We start from the raw sequence: 16,509 nt of genomic DNA on the forward strand, positions 1-16,509 counted from the left end.
ATAACTCATAGGAGAAGTCTCTGTTTGTCTCTGCTCTATAACTCATAGGAGAAGTCTCTGTTTGTCTCTGCTCCATAACTCAAAGGAGAAGTCTCTGTGTGTCTCTTCTCCATAACTCATAGGAGAAGTCTCTGTTTGTCTCTGCTCCATAACTCATAAGAGAAGTCTCTGTGTGTCTCTGCTCCATAACTCATAGGAGAAGTCTCTGTGTGTCTCTGCTCCATAACTCATAGAAGTCTCTGATTGTCTCTGCTCTATAACACATAGGAGAAGTCTCTGGTGTGTCTCTGCTCCTCAACTCATAGGAGAAGTCTCTGTTTGTCTCTGCTCCATAACTCATAGGAGAAGTCTCTGTTTGTCTCTGCTCCATAACTCATAGGAGAAGTCTCTGTGTGTCTCTGCTCCATAACTCATAGGAGAAGTCTCTGTGTGTCTCTGCTCCATAACTCATAGGAGAAGTCTCTGTGTGTCTCTGCTCCATAACTCATAGGAGAAGTCTCTGTTTGTCTCTGCTCCATAACTCATAAGAGAAGTCTCTGTGTGTCTCTGCTCCATAACTCATAGGAGAAGTCTCTGTTTGTCTCTGCTCCATAACTCATAGGAGAAGTCTCTGTGTGTCTCTGCTCCATAACTCATAGGAGAAGTCTCTGTTTGTCTCTGCTCCATAACTCATAGTAGAAGTCTCTGTTTATCTCTGCTCCATAACTCATAGGAGAAGTCTCTGTTTGTCTCTGCTCCATAACTCATAGGAGAAGTCTCTGTGTGTCTCTGCTCCATAACTCATAGAAGTCTCTGTGTGTCTCTGCTCCATAACTCATAGGAGAAGTCTCTGTGTGTCTCTGCTCCATAACTCATAGGAGAAGTCTCTGTTTATCTCTGCTCCATAACTCATAGGAGAAGTCTCTGTTTGTCTCTGCTCTATAACACATAGGAGAAGTCTCTGTGTGTCTCTGCTCCATAACTCATAGGAGAAGTCTCTGTTTGTCTCTGCTCTATAACACATAGGAGAAGTCTCTGTTTATCTCTGCTCCATAACTCATAGGAGAAGTCTCTGTGTGACTCTGCTCCATAACTCATATGAGAAGTCTTCGTGTGTCTCTGCTCTATAACTCATAGGAGAAGTCTCTGTTTATCTCTGCTCCATAACTCATAGGAGAAGTCTCTGTTTGTCTCTGCTCTATAACACATAGGAGAAGTCTCTGTGTGTCTCTGCTCCATAACTCATAGAAGTCTCTGATTGTCTCTGCTCTATAACACATAGGAGAAGTCTCTGGTGTGTCTCTGCTCCACAACTCATAGGAGAAGTCTCTGTTTGTCTCTGCTCCATAACTCATAGGAGAAGTCTCTGGTGTGTCTCTGCTCCATAACTCATAGGAGAAGTCTCTGTTTGTCTCTGCTCCATAACTCATAGGAGAAGTCTCTGTGTGTCTCTGCTCCATAACTCATAGGAGAAGTCTCTGTGTGTCTCTGCTCCACAACTCATAGGAGAAGTCTCTGTGTGTCTCTGCTCCATAACTCATAGGAGAAGTCTCTGTGTGTCTCTGCTCCATAACACATAGGAGAAGTCTCTGTGTGTCTCTGCTCCATAACTCATAGGAGAAGACTCTGTGTGTCTCTGCTCCATAACTCATAGGAGAAGTCTCTGTTTGTCTCTGCTCCATAACTCATAGGAGAAGTCTCTGTTTGTCTCTGCTCCATAACTCATAGGAGAAGTCTCTGTTTGTCTCTGCTCCATAACTCATAGGAGAAGTCTCTGTGTGTCTCTGCTCCATAACTCATAGGAGAAGTCTATATTTATCTCTGCTATATAACACATAGGAGAAGTCTCTGTGTGTCTCTGCTCCACAACTCATAGGAGATGTCTCTGTTTGTCTCTGCTCCATAACTCATAGGAGAAGTCTCTGTGTGTCTCTGCTCCATAACTCATAGGAGAAGTCTCTGTTTGTCTCTGCTCCATAACTCATAGGAGAAGTCTCTGTTTGTCTCTGCTCCATAACTCATAGGAGAAGTCTCTGTGTGTCTCTGCTCCATAACTCATAGAAGTCTCTGTATCTCTCTGCTCCATAACTCATAGGAGAAGTCTCTGTGTGTCTCTGCTCCATAACTCATAGGAGAAGTCTCTGTGTGTCTCTGCTCCATAACTCATAGGAGAAGTCTCTGTTTGTCTCTGCTCCATAACTCATAGGAGAAGTCTCTGTGTGTCTCTGCTCCATAACTCATAGGAGAAGTCTCTGTTTGTCTCTGCTCCATAACTCATAGGAGAAGTCTCTGTTTGTCTCTGCTCCATAACTCATAGGAGAAGTCTCTGTGTGTCTCTGCTCCATAACTCATAGGAGAAGTCTCTGTTTGTCTCTGCTCCATAACTCATAGGAGAAGTCTCTGTGTCTCTGCTCCATAACTCATCGGAGAAGTCTCTGTTTATCTCTGCTCCATAACTCATAGGAGAAGTCTCTGTTTGTCTCTGCTCTATAACTCATAGGAGAAGTCTCTGTTTGTCTCTGCTCCATAACTCATAGGAGAAGTCTCTGATTGTCTCTGCTCTATAACTCATAGGAGAAGTCTCTGTGTGTCTCTGCTCCACAACTCATAGGAGAAGTCTCTGGTGTGTCTCTGCTCCATAACTCATAGGAGAAGTCTCTGTTTGTCTCTGCTCCATAGCTCATAGGATAAGTATCTGTTTGTCTCTGCTCCATAACTCATAGGAGAAGTCTCTGTGTGTCTCTGCTCCATAACTCATAGGAGAAGTCTCTGTTTGTCTCTGCTCCATAACACATAGGAGAAGTCTCTGATTGTCTCTGCTCTATAACTCATAGGAGAAGTCTCTGTTTGTCTCTGCTCCATAACTCATAGGAGAAGTCTCTGTGTGTCTCTGCTCCATAACTCATAGGAGAAGTCTCTGTGTGTCTCTGCTCCATAACACATAGGAGAAGTCTCTGTTTGTCTCTGCTCCATAACTCATAGGAGAAGTCTCTGTGTGTCTCTGCTCCATAACTCATAGGAGAAGTCTCTGTGTGTCTCTGCTCCATAACTCATAGGAGAAGTCTCTGTGTGTCTCTGCTCCATAACTCATAGGAGAAGTCTCTGTTTGTCCCTGCTCCATAACTCATAGGAGAAGTCTCTGTTTGTCTCTGCTCCATAACTCATAGGAGAAGTCTCTGTTTATCTCTGCTCCATAACTCATAGGAGAAGTCTCTGTTTGTCTCTGCTCCATAACTCATAGGAGAAGTCTCTGTGTGTCTCTGCTCCATAACTCATAGAAGTCTCTGTGTGTCTCTGCTCCATAACTCATAGGAGAAGTCTCTGTGTGTCTCTGCTCCATAACTCATATGAGAAGTCTTCATGTGTCTCTGCTCTATAACTCATAGGAGAAGTCTCTGTTTGTCTCTGCTCCATAACTCATAGGAGAAGTCTCTGTTTGTCTCTGCTCCATAACACGTAGGAGAAGTCTCTGTGTGTCTCTGCTCCATAACTCATAGGAGAGTCTCTGTGTGTCTCTGCTCCATAACACATAGGAGAAGTCTCTGTTTGTCTCTGCTCCATAACTCATAGGAGAAGTCTCTGTTTGTCTCTGCTCCATAACTCATAGGAGAAGTCTCTGTTTGTCTCTGCTCCATAACTCATAGGAGAAGTCTCTGTTTGTCTCTGCTCCATAACTCATAGGAGAAGTCTCTGTTTGTCTCTGCTCCATAACTCATAGGAGAAGTCTCTGTTTGTCTCTGCTCCATAACTCATAAGAGAAGTCTCTGTGTGTCTCTGCTCCATAACTCATAGGAGAAGTCTCTGTGTGTCTCTGCTCTATAACTCATAGGAGAAGTCTCTGTGTGTCTCTGCTCCATAACTCATAGGAGAAGTCTCTGTTTGTCTCTGCTCCATAACTCATAGGAGAAGTCTCTGTTTGTCTCTGCTCCATAACTCATAGGAGAAGTCTCTGTTTGTCTCTGCTCCATAACTCATAGGAGAAGTCTCTGTGTGTCTCTGCTCCATAACTCATAGGAAGTCTCTGTTGTCTCTGCTCCATAACTCATAGGAGAAGTCTCTGTTTGTCTCTGCTCCATAACTCATAGGAGAAGTCTCTGTTTGTCTCTGCTCCATAACTCATAGGAGAAGTCTCTGTTTGTCTCTGCTCCATAACTCATAGGAGAAGTCTCTGTTTGTCTCTGCTCCATAACTCATATGAGAAGTCTTCGTGTGTCTCTGCTCTATAACTCATAGGAGAAGTCTCTGTTTCTCTCTGCTCCATAACTCATAGGAGAAGTCTCTGTTTGTCTCTGCTCTATAACACATAGGAGAAGTCTCTGTGTGTCTCTGCTCCATAACTCATAGGAGAAGTCTCTGATTGTCTCTGCTCCATAACTCATAGGAGAAGTCTCTGTTTGTCTCTGCTCCATAACTCATAGGAGAAGTCTCTGTTTGACTCTGCTCCATAACTCATAGGAGAAGTCTCTGTGTGTCTCTGCTCCATAACTCATAGGAAGTCTCTGTGTGTCTCTGCTCCATAACTCATAGGAGAAGTCTCTGTGTGTCTCTGCTCCATAACTCATAGGAGAAGTCTCTGTTTGTCTCTGCTCCATAACTCATAGGATAAGTATCTGTTTGTCTCTGCTCCATAACTCATAGGAGAAGTCTCTGTGTGTCTCTGCTCCACAACTCATAGGAGAAGTCTCTGTGTGTCTCTGCTCCATAACTCATAGGAGAAGTCTCTGTTTGTCTCTGCTCCATAACTCATAGGAGAAGTCTCTGTTTGTCTCTGCTCCATAACTCATAGGAGAAGTCTCTGTTTGTCTCTGCTCCATAACTCATAGGAGAAGTCTCTGTGTGTCTCTGCTCCATAACTCATAGGAGATGTCTCTGTGTGTCTCTGCTCCATAACTCATAGGAGAAGTCTCTGTTTGTCTCTGCTCCATAACTCATAGGAGAAGTCTCTGTTTATCTCTGCTCCATAACTCATAGGAGAAGTCTCTGTGTGTCTCTGCTCCATAACTCATAGGAGAAGTCTCTGTTTGTCTCTGCTCCATAAGTCATAGGATAAGTCTCTGTGTGTCTCTGCTCCACAACTCATAGGAGAAGTCTCTGTTTGTCTCTGCTCCATAACTCATAGGAGAAGTCTCTGTTTGTCTCTGCTCCATAACTCATAGGAGAAGTCTCTGTGTGTCTCTGCTCCATAACTCATAGGAGAAGTCTCTGTTTGTCTCTGCTCCATAACTCATAGGAGAAGTCTCTGTGTGTCTCTGCTCCACAACTCATAGGAGAAGTCTCTGTGTGTCTCTGCTCCATAACTCATAGGAGAAGTCTCTGTTTGTCTCTGCTCCATAACTCATAGGAGAAGTCTCTGTTTGTCTCTGCTCCATAACTCATAGGAGAAGTCTCTGTTTGTCTCTGCTCCATAACTCATAGGAGAAGTCTCTGTTTGTCTCTGCTCCATAACTCATAGGAGAAGTCTCTGTTTGTCTCTGCTCCATAACTCATAGGAGAAGTCTCTGTTTGTCTCTGCTCCATAACTCATAGGAGAAGTCTCTGTTTGTCTCTGCTCCATAACTCATAGGAGAAGTCTCTGTGTGTCTCTGCTCCATAACTCATAGGAGAAGTCTCTGTTTGTCTCTGCTCCATAACTCATAGGAGAAGTCTCTGTGTGTCTCTGCTCCATAACTCATAGGAGAAGACTCTGTGTGTCTCTGCTCCATAACTCATAGGAGAAGTCTCTGTTTGTCTCTGCTCCATAACTCATAGGAGAAGTCTCTGTGTATCTCTGCTCCATAACTCATAGGAGAAGTCTCTGTTTGTCTCTGCTCCATAACTCATAGGAGAAGTCTCTGTGTGTCTCTGCTCCATAACTCATAGGAGAAGTCTATATTTATCTCTGCTATATAACACATAGGAGAAGTCTCTGTGTGTCTCTGCTCCACAACTCATAGGAGATGTCTCTGTGTGTCTCTGCTCCATAACTCATAGGAGAAGTCTCTGTGTGTCTCTGCTCCATAACTCATAGGAGAAGTCTCTGTTTGTCTCTGCTCCATAACTCATAGGAGAAGTCTCTGTTTGTCTCTGCTCCATAACTCATAGGAGAAGTCTCTGTGTGTCTCTGCTCCATAACTCATAGAAGTCTCTGTATCTCTCTGCTCCATAACTCATAGGAGAAGTCTCTGTGTGTCTCTGCTCCATAACTCATAGGAGAAGTTTCTGTGTGTCTCTGCTCCATAACTCATAGGAGAAGTCTCTGTGTGTCTCTGCTCCATAACTCATAGGAGAAGTCTCTGTGTGTCTCTGCTCCATAACTCATAGGAGAAGTCTCTGTTTGTCTCTGCTCCATAACTCATAGGAGAAGTCTCTGTTTGTCTCTGCTCCATAACTCATAGGAGAAGTCTCTGTGTGTCTCTGCTCCATAACTCATAGAAGTCTCTGTGTGTCTCTGCTCCATAACTCATAGGAGAAGTCTCTGTGTCTCTGCTCCATAACTCATCGGAGAAGTCTCTGTTTATCTCTGCTCCATAACTCATAGGAGAAGTCTCTGTTTGTCTCTGCTCTATAACACATAGGAGAAGTCTCTGTGTGTCTCTGATCCATAACTCATAGAAGTCTCTGATTGTCTCTGTTCTATAACACATAGGAGAAGTCTCTGGTGTGTCTCTGCTCCACAACTCATAGGAGAAGTCTCTGGTGTGTCTCTGCTCCATAACTCATAGGAGAAGTCTCTGTTTGTCTCTGCTCCATAGCTCATAGGATAAGTATCTGTTTGTCTCTGCTCCATAACTGATAGGAGAAGTCTCTGTGTGTCTCTGCTCCATAACTCATAGGAGAAGTCTCTGTTTGTCTCTGCTCTATAACACATAGGAGAAGTCTCTGATTGTCTCTGTTCTATAACTCATAGGAGAAGTCTCTGTTTGTCTCTGCTCCATAACTCATAGGAGAAGTCTCTGTGTGTCTCTGCTCCATAACTCATATGAGAAGTCTCTGTGTGTCTCTGCTCCATAACACATAGGAGAAGTCTCTGTTTGTCTCTGCTCCATAACTCATAAGAGAAGTCTCTGTGTGTCTCTGCTCCATAACTCATAGGAGAAGTCTCTGTGTGTCTCTGCTCTATAACTCATAGGAGAAGTCTCTGTGTGTCTCTGCTCCATAACTCATAGGAGAAGTCTCTGTTTGTCCCTGCTCCATAACTCATAGGAGAAGTCTCTTTTTATCTCTGCTCCATAACTCATAGGAGAAGTCTCTTTTTATCTCTGCTCCATAACTCATAGGAGAAGTCTCTGTTTGTCTCTGCTCCATAACTCATAGAAGTCTCTGTGTGTCTCTGCTCCATAACTCATAGAAGTCTCTGTGTCTCTGCTCCATAACTCATAGGAGAAGTCTCTGTGTGTCTCTGCTCCATAACTCATATGAGAAGTCTTCATGTGTCTCTGCTCTATAACTCATAGGAGAAGTCTCTGTTTATCTCTGCTCCATAACTCATAGGAGAAGTCTCTGTTTGTCTCTGCTCCATAACTCGTAGGAGAAGTCTCTGTGTGTCTCTGCTCCATAACTCATAGAAGTCTCTGTGTGTCTCTGCTCCATAACTCATAGGAGAAGTCTCTGTTTGTCTCTGCTCCATAACACATAGGAGAAGTCTCTGATTGTCTCTGTTCTATAACTCATAGGAGAAGTCTCTGTTTGTCTCTGCTCCATAACTCATAGGAGAAGTCTCTGTGTGTCTCTGCTCCATAACTCATATGAGAAGTCTCTGTGTGTCTCTGCTCCATAACTCATAGGAGAAGTCTCTGTTTGTCTCTGCTCCATAACTCATAAGAGAAGTCTCTGTGTGTCTCTGCTCCATAACTCATAGGAGAAGTCTCTGTGTGTCTCTGCTCTATAACTCATAGGAGAAGTCTCTGTGTGTCTCTGCTCCATAACTCATAGGAGAAGTCTCTGTTTGTCCCTGCTCCATAACTCATAGGAGAAGTCTATGTTTATCTCTGCTCCATAACTCATAGGAGAAGTCTCTGTTTGTCTCTGCTCCATAACTCATAGGAGAAGTCTCTGTGTGTCTCTGCTCCATAACTCATAGAAGTCTCTGTGTCTCTGCTCCATAACTCATAGGAGAAGTCTCTGTGTGTCTCTGCTCCATAACACATAGGAGAAGTCTCTGTTTGTCTCTGCTCCATAACTCATAGGAGAAGTCTCTGTTTATCTCTGCTCCATAACTCATAGGAGAAGTCTCTGTGTGTCTCTGCTCCATAACTCATATGAGAAGTCTTCGTGTGTCTCTGCTCTATAACTCATAGGAGAAGTCTCTGTTTCTCTCTGCTCCATAACTCATAGGAGAAGTCTCTGTTTGTCTCTGCTCTATAACACGTAGGAGAAGTCTCTGTGTGTCTCTGCTCCATAACTCATAGAAGTCTCTGATTGTCTCTGCTCCATAACTCATAGGAGAAGTCTCTGTTTCTCTCTGCTCCATAACTCATAGGAGAAGTCTCTGTTTGACTCTGCTCCATAACTCATAGGAGAAGTCTCTGTGTGTCTCTGCTCCATAACTCATAGAAGTCTCTGTGTGTCTCTGCTCCATAACTCATAGGAGAAGTCTCTGTGTGTCTCTGCTCCATAACTCATAGGAGAAGTCTCTGTTTGTCTCTGCTCCATAACTCATAGGATAAGTATATGTTTGTCTCTGCTCCATAACTCATAGAAGAAGTCTCTGTGTGTCTCTGCTCCACAACTCATAGGATAAGTCTCTGTGTGTCTCTGCTCCATAACTCATAGGAGAAGTCTCTGTTTGTCTCTGCTCCATAACTCATAGGAGAAGTCTCTGTGTGTCTCTGCTCCATAACTCATAGAAGTCTCTGTGTGTCTCTGCTCCATAACTCATAGGAGAAGTCTCTGTGTGTCTCTGCTCCATAACTCATAGGAGAAGTCTCTGTTTGTCTCTGCTCCATAACTCATAGGATAAGTATCTGTTTGTCTCTGCTCCATAACTCATAGAAGAAGTCTCTGTGTGTCTCTGCTCCACAACTCATAGGAGAAGTCTCTGTTTGTCTCTGCTCCATAACTCATATGAGAAGTCTCTGTTTGTCTCTGCTCCATAACTCATAGGAGAAGTCTATATTTATCTCTGCTCTATAACACATAGGAGAAGTCTCTGTGTGTCTCTGCTCCATAACTCATAAGAGATGTCTCTGTGTGTCTCTGCTCCATAACTCATAGGAGAAGTCTCTGTGTGTCTCTGCTCCATAACTCATAGGAGAAGTCTCTGTGTGTCTCTGCTCCATAACTCATAGGAGAAGTCTCTGTTTATCTCTGCTCCATAACTCATAGGAGAAGTCTCTGTTTGTCTCTGCTCCATAACTCATAGGAGAAGTCTCTGTGTGTCTCTGCTCCATAACTCATAGGAGAAGTCTCTGTATGTCTCTGCTCCATAACTCATAGGAGAAGTCTCTGTGTGTCTCTGCTCCATAACTCATAGGAGAAGTCTCTGTGTGTTTCTGCTCCATAACTCATAGGAGAAGTCTCTGTTTGTCTCTGTGCCATAACTCATAGGAGAATTCTCTGTTTGTCTCTGCTCCATAACTCATAGGAGAAGTCTCTGTTTGTCTCTGCTCCATAGCTCATAGGATAAGTATCTGTTTGTCTCTGCTCCATAACTCATAGGAGAAGTCTCTGTGTGTCTCTGCTCCATAACTCATAGGAGAAGTCTCTGTTTGTCTCTGCTCTATAACACATAGGAGAAGTCTCTGATTGTCTCTGCTCTATAACTCATAGGAGAAGTCTCTGTTTGTCTCTGCTCCATAACTCATAGGAGAAGTCTCTGTGTGTCTCTGCTCCATAACTCATATGAGAAGTCTCTGTGTGTCTCTGCTCCATAACACATAGGAGAAGTCTCTGTTTGTCTCTGCTCCATAACTCATAAGAGAAGTCTCTGTGTGTCTCTGCTCCATAACTCATAGGAGAAGTCTCTGTGTGTCTCTGCTCTATAACTCATAGGAGAAGTCTCTGTGTGTCTCTGCTCCATAACTCATAGGAGAAGTCTCTGTTTGTCCCTGCTCCATAACTCATAGGAGAAGTCTCTTTTTATCTCTGCTCCATAACTCATAGAAGTCTCTGTGTGTCTCTGCTCCATAACTCATAGAAGTCTCTGTGTGTCTCTGCTCCATAACTCATAGAAGTCTCTGTGTCTCTGCTCCATAACTCATAGGAGAAGTCTCTGTGTGTCTCTGCTCCATAACTCATAGGAGAAGTCTCTGTTTATCTCTGCTCCATAACTCATAGGAGAAGTCTCTGTGTGTCTCTGCTCCATAACTCATAGGAGAAGTCTCTGTTTGTCTCTGCTCTATAACACATAGGAGAAGTCTCTGATTGTCTCTGTTCTATAACTCATAGGAGAAGTCTCTGTTTGTCTCTGCTCCATAACTCATAGGAGAAGTCTCTGTGTGTCTCTGCTCCATAACTCATAGGAGAAGTCTCTGTGTGTCTCTGCTCCATAACACATAGGAGAAGTCTCTGTTTGTCTCTGCTCCATAACTCATAAGAGAAGTCTCTGTGTGTCTCTGCTCCATAACTCATAGGAGAAGTCTCTGTGTGTCTCTGCTCCATAACTCATAGGAGAAGTCTCTGTGTGTCTCTGCTCCATAACTCATAGAAGAAGTCTCTGTTTATCTCTGCTCCATAACTCATAGGAGAAGTCTCTGTTTATCTCTGCTCCATAACTCATAGGAGAAGTCTCTGTGTGTCTCTGCTCCATAACTCATAGGAGAAGTCTCTGTTTGTCTCTGCTCCATAACTCATAGGAGAAGTCTCTGTGTGTCTCTGCTCCATAACTCATAGAAGTCTCTGTGTCTCTGCTCCATAACTCATAGGAGAAGTCTCTGTTTGTCTCTGCTCCATAACTCATAGGAGAAGTCTCTGTGTGTCTCTGCTCCATAACTCATAGAAGTCTCTGTGTGTCTCTGCTCCATAACTCATAGGAGAAGTCTCTGTGTGTCTCTGCTCCATAACTCATAGGAGAAGTCTCTGTTTGTCTCTGCTCCATAACTCATAGGATACGTATGTGTTTGTCTCTGCTCCATAACTCATAGAAGAAGTCTCTGTGTGTCTCTGCTCCACAACTCATAGGAGAAGTCTCTGTGTGTCTCTGCTCCATAACTCATAGGAGAAGTCTCTGTTTGTCTCTGCTCCATAACTCATAGGAGAAGTCTCTGTGTGTCTCTGTTCCATAACTCATAGGAGAAGTCTCTGTTTGTCTCTGTGCCATAACTCATAGGAGAAGTCTCTGTTTGTCTCTGCTCCATAACTCATAGGAGAAGTCTCTGTGTGTCTCTGCTCCATAACTAACAGGAGATGTCTCTGTTGGTCCTGGGCAGGGAAGATGAGGTCGAACACCTGAGAGTTTATTTCTCCCCTGAGGCATACCAAACAAATGAGGTGGAGCTCTCCAAACCCAGAATCCACCTTTAACGGAACAATGGCTTTTGTTTGCGTGCAAATAACACACTGCGTAATCCTCATGTTGGGTGTATCTGATATGTTTGTAATAGGAGATGTTGAGGAGCACAATGTGACATGGAGTGTAGTTCAGTGAAAGACATGATGGGATATGAGGTATGATATAGATAGCTTTTAGTTTCAGGGCTGACCAGGATTTTGATCATAGTATTTCACTCTCTTCCATTTTCCACAGCAAACAAAGAGGACTATGAGGAGGAATATGATGACTATTCTACACAAACACCAGACTATGACTACACCGCCACCTTCGATTACACCTATTTCAGTAAGCCACTTAACCAGATATGTTAGTTCAAGTGTTAGTGTGGCCTCACTTTGTGGTTCTCCTCACCAACATCGTTGATGTCTGTCATCTTTTAAGGTAACACCACCGGCCATGAGGACTATAGTTTGTTTGTAATTCTAGAAGACAAGAAGAATGTGGAGGAGAAGGATCTTGAGAATAAGGTACAGTATGTTTGGCGTTATGGCTGCTTCCTATCTCAGCACACACCACTAATTGACAGCCTGGCTTCATACATCTCCCCATCAATGTATAAAATGAAGGAAAACCCATGTTTTGGATAAGGTCTGCAGACTGAAAGTAAATCTATTTTGTTTCTATTTGTCAGTATGTCCGGTTCTGTCTAATGTCCCTAATGCATCTTATCTAATATGGCAGTTTCTCCATGTCATACAGTGGTGTATTACTGTATTTTAAATGTGATGATGTCATACAGTGGTGTATTACTGTATGTTAAATGTGATGATGTCATACAGTGGTGTATTACCTTATGTTAAATGTGATGATGTCACACAGTGGTGTATTACCGTACGTTAAATGTGATGATGTCATACAGTGGTGTATTACTGTATGTTAAATGTGATGATGTCATACAGTGGTGTATTACTGTATTTTAAACGTGATGTTGTATAACCAAATGTAAACGTTAATGTCCATGGACTCCCTCGTCCGTTATCACACCCTATACATCCTATACACATCCTGGATCCGTTTTGGGTCTTGTCATGCCTCCACAACACGAAAAATTGTGTTTGACCAAATGCAATGCTATTTCTCTGTAAACAAATTGACAACAGACTTTCAGCATGCTTATAGAGAAGGGCACTCAACAGGTACTACACTGTCAGGTACTACACTGATGATTGAAAGAAGTTGATAGAAGTTGATAGAAGTTGAAGTTGATAGTAAGAACATTGTGGGAGCTGTACTGTTAGATTTTAGTGCAGCCTTTGATATTATTGACCATAACATGTTGTTGAGAAAACTATTTTAGGGATTTTCAACCTCTGCCATATCGTGGATTCAGAGCTATCTATCTAATATAACTCAGAGGGTTTTCTTCAATGGAAGCTTCTCTAATGTCAAACATGTAGGGTGTGCCAGTAATAAACGTGTCCTGAACATCTCTACAACTAAGAGCATTGTATTTGGTACAAATCATCCCCTAAGCTGAATGGTGTGGCTGTTGAACAAGTTGAGGAGACTAAATGACTTGCCGTTACCTTAGATTGTAAACTGTCATGGTCAAAACATATAGATTCAATGGTTGTAAAGATGGGGAGAGGTCTGTCCGTAATAAAGATGTTCTGCTTTTTTCACACCACACTCCACAAAGCAATTCCTGCAGGCTCTAGTTTTGTCTTATCTTGATTATTGTCCAGTCATATGGTCAAGTGCTGCAAAGAAAGACCTAGTTAAGCTGCATCTGGCCCAGAACAGAGCAGCACGTCTTGCTCTTCATTTTAATCAGAGGGCTGATATAAATACTATGCATGCCAGTTGTTACATCTGCTCCTGCTACGCCCTCTACTTCTCCCTAACCTGCCGCCACTCCCCCAGTGCTCTCTTCCTCTCTGTGCGTGTGTGATTGTGTGGGCGGAGAGAGGTGTGCTGCAACCTGTTCCATAATCAAGACCTCTACAAATTCTGTCTGTCCTTGAGCTGTTCTTGTCTATTAATGTTCTGTATTATGTCATGTTTCATGTTTTGTGTGGACCCCAGGAAGAGTAGCTCCGGCTTTCGCAACAGCTAATGGGGATCCTAATAAAATACCAAAAATACCGTGATCATTGTAATCCCTCACCAAACACTCTGGTTTTTACCTTTCCAAACATGTCTCTTTGTGGGCGTCCGTATTTTAGATTTGTCACGTTTGAGCAGGAAAAATGTATTTCAGTAAACACAAGGGGTAAATAATGCCGAAGTGTCACATACTGTAGTTCCAGCATTCACAGAGACAGGAGGTCTCTGCATGAGGAGCAAACTTGCCAAGACAGCGATGAAACATGCAAACACTAACCCCAGTGAAGAATGTTCTTATAACACTTCCCTTCTGCAGCTTATCATGTTCTAATGACCTTTTACTGACCTCTATTCAGGCTTTAGCAATTGGCTCCCCATGCCCAGTGCTACTCCTCGGATTGGCCGCTCACCAACTCCATCGATTACTGTGAATGAGACCGAGCACTGCAGAACATACACAGGTACATCTACTTTCTGACCAAAACTTTCTTTAACATGTCTTTGTCTTTCTTTCTCCCTTCTCCTATTTCTCCTCAATACTATGCAGGTTGCAGGACATAATGAATGTGGAAAAGTGCCATGCATTGATAGCACACAGTGGTACACAAGTACACACTAGAACTAGGAAGTTAACCCAGGACCTTGAGGTCAAAGGTCAAGTACCCTGACCACTTTATTTGCGACTCCCATCATTCATAGGCTCATAGCCATAAAGATATCTCTCTCAAGACATTCATGTGAAGGCCCCAAATGGGACGAACGCCGAAGGGCACCTAAGTAACCATAATTTTTCACCCCGTCTAGAATTGAAGGGTCTTGAAAATAAACAAAGTTAATTGCTGACAATATCCCGTGAAAAGGCTTTTTTAATGATTTAGAGACAGGGTCATAAACCTCTTGTTTATTTTCTCCACTAATATGTGTTTCTTAATTCTCACAGATATACAGGACCCTGAACTGAGGAGAAAGTTACCCAATATTCTGGAATTGGACTGAGGAGAAAGTTGACCCAATATTCTGGAATTTGACCTTTTTAAGAATCAAATGGACAGAGCATGAGATTCTCCACCACTGACTTTCTATACTATAGTTGGAAAAACTCATGGTGAATCCTGAATCCTAACTTGTGAAAGAAGCCCACAACTTGAATTCATAAATATCTCCCATAATAATACTTCCGTTGTATGCACGTCTCAAGTTGTAAGATGTGTCCCTTAGAGTAATAATAGCACAAAGCCAATATACCCCACGTATTCCATCTTGTTTTGACTTTATACAAACTAAATATGGATATTATACATGCTGTTTATCTTTTAATACATATTTTCCAAGTATGTTTTGTTTCTGTTCGATATTCTGTTATGAAAATATAATGCTTTCTACAACCATGGTACATTTTTTCTCTTCTCTATGGTCAATGCTTTATAGTCTATGCTTTAATGACATGCAGATGTGAAATGAGACAACCCATGTATTAGTTATAGGGTTCTAATTATCTTCCCTTCCCTAGAAAAGCATTTAAAAGAGAATTATATGTTAACAATAAAACAGAGAAATCCCCAATGAGGTGCAAGGAGGCTTTAGGGCCATTTAACATGTTCTGTTTATTTGAGTTCCTTTTGTATTCTGACATGATCTCAGAGACAGGATTGTTCTTTCTGAACTGCAGCCAAGAAACGGTGAGGATGAGATGACTGTATTAATGCATTCTGGGATGGGCCCTGTACATGGGTAGAGAGATGGGGCTGGGCCTGTACAGGGGTAGAGGGATGGGGCTGGGCCTGTACAGGGGTAGAGGGATGGAGCTGGGCCTGTAAAGGGGTAGAGGGATGGAGCTGGGCCTGTAAAGGGGTAGAAGGTTTGGGTCTAGGCCTGTACAGGGGTAGAGAGTTTGGGTCTAGGCCTGTACAGGGGTAGAGAGATGGGGCTGGGCCTGTACAGGGGTAGAGGGATGGAGCTGGGCCTGTACAGGGGTAGAGGGATGGAGCTGGGCCTGTACAGGGGTAGAAGGTTTGGGTCTAGGCCTGTACAGGGGTAGAGAGTTTGGGTCTAGGCCTGTACAGGGGTAGAGAGATGGGGCTGGGCCTGTACAGGGGTAGAGGGATGGAGCTGGGCCTGTACAGGGGTAGAGGGATGGAGCTGGGCCTGTACAGGGGTAGAGGGATGGGGCTGGGCCTGTACAGGGGTAGACAGTTTGGGTCTAGGCCTGTACAGGGGTAGATGGATGGGGCTGGGCCTGTACAGGGGTAGAGGGATGGGGCCTGTACAGGGGTAGAGGGTTTGGGTCTAGGCCTGTACAGGGGTAGATGGATGGGGCTGGGCTCATACCTTAGTCTTCTCCTTTGTTCTGACTATAGAAGTTGGGGTAGACATATCTATTATATTTATTTGTACTGAATTTCAGGTTTTTATTTTTACTTGGAATGAGCGTTTCGTTGCCTCCCAGGCCCTAGTACATAAGGAATCTCTCCTTGCTTCACACTGCTACACTGTTTTGTCCATCAAGCATTTTTAGATGCGCCACAGGACATGCTCACTGCACTGATTAAAAGAGCTGAAGTACGACTACTATGATAATTGGTGTAATGGGGCAGTAAATGTAGCTTATCACAGAGACAATCAATTCATGAAGTCATTGTACTGCTGGAAGGAAACACTAGTCTAGTAGAAACACTAGTCTACATAATGTCTGGTATGGGGTCCCTCAGGGAAGATATTTGGGAGTTATGCCAAAACAAATGTCCATTAAGCTCTATGAGATGTGTCACAGACGTCGATGAAAGGTGACCAAAACGCAGCGGGTATAGTGCTCATCTTCTTTTAATATTAATAAAGTGAACACTTAAACAAAACAACAAACTGACAATCAACAGTTCTGCAAGGTACACAGACTATACAGAAAACAACCACCCACCAACCCAAAGGAAAAAACAGGCTGCCTAAGTATGGCTTCCAATCAGAGACAACGAAAAACACCTGCCTCTGATTGGAAACCATACTCGGCCAAACATGGA

General features: G+C 43.2%; 1 protein-coding gene across 1 annotated transcript in view; it reads left to right on the forward strand.

The window, feature by feature from the left end:
- The window catches only part of LOC106606048 (uncharacterized), a 28,016-nt gene extending 13,131 nt beyond the window's left edge, over positions 1–14,885 (forward strand). The window contains exons 2-5 of the mRNA XM_014202122.2: positions 11,642–11,734; positions 11,831–11,916; positions 13,852–13,956; positions 14,436–14,885. Of these exons, the coding sequence (XP_014057597.2) occupies positions 11,642–11,734; positions 11,831–11,916; positions 13,852–13,926 (254 nt within the window). The 3' untranslated portion in view covers positions 13,927–13,956; positions 14,436–14,885. The remainder of the gene's footprint in view (positions 1–11,641; positions 11,735–11,830; positions 11,917–13,851; positions 13,957–14,435) is intronic.
- Positions 14,886–16,509: the final 1,624 nt, after the last annotated feature.

Source organism: Salmo salar, chromosome ssa05 (assembly GCF_905237065.1).
Source record: "Salmo salar chromosome ssa05, Ssal_v3.1, whole genome shotgun sequence".
NCBI classification, from domain to species: Eukaryota; Metazoa; Chordata; class Actinopteri; order Salmoniformes; family Salmonidae; genus Salmo; species Salmo salar.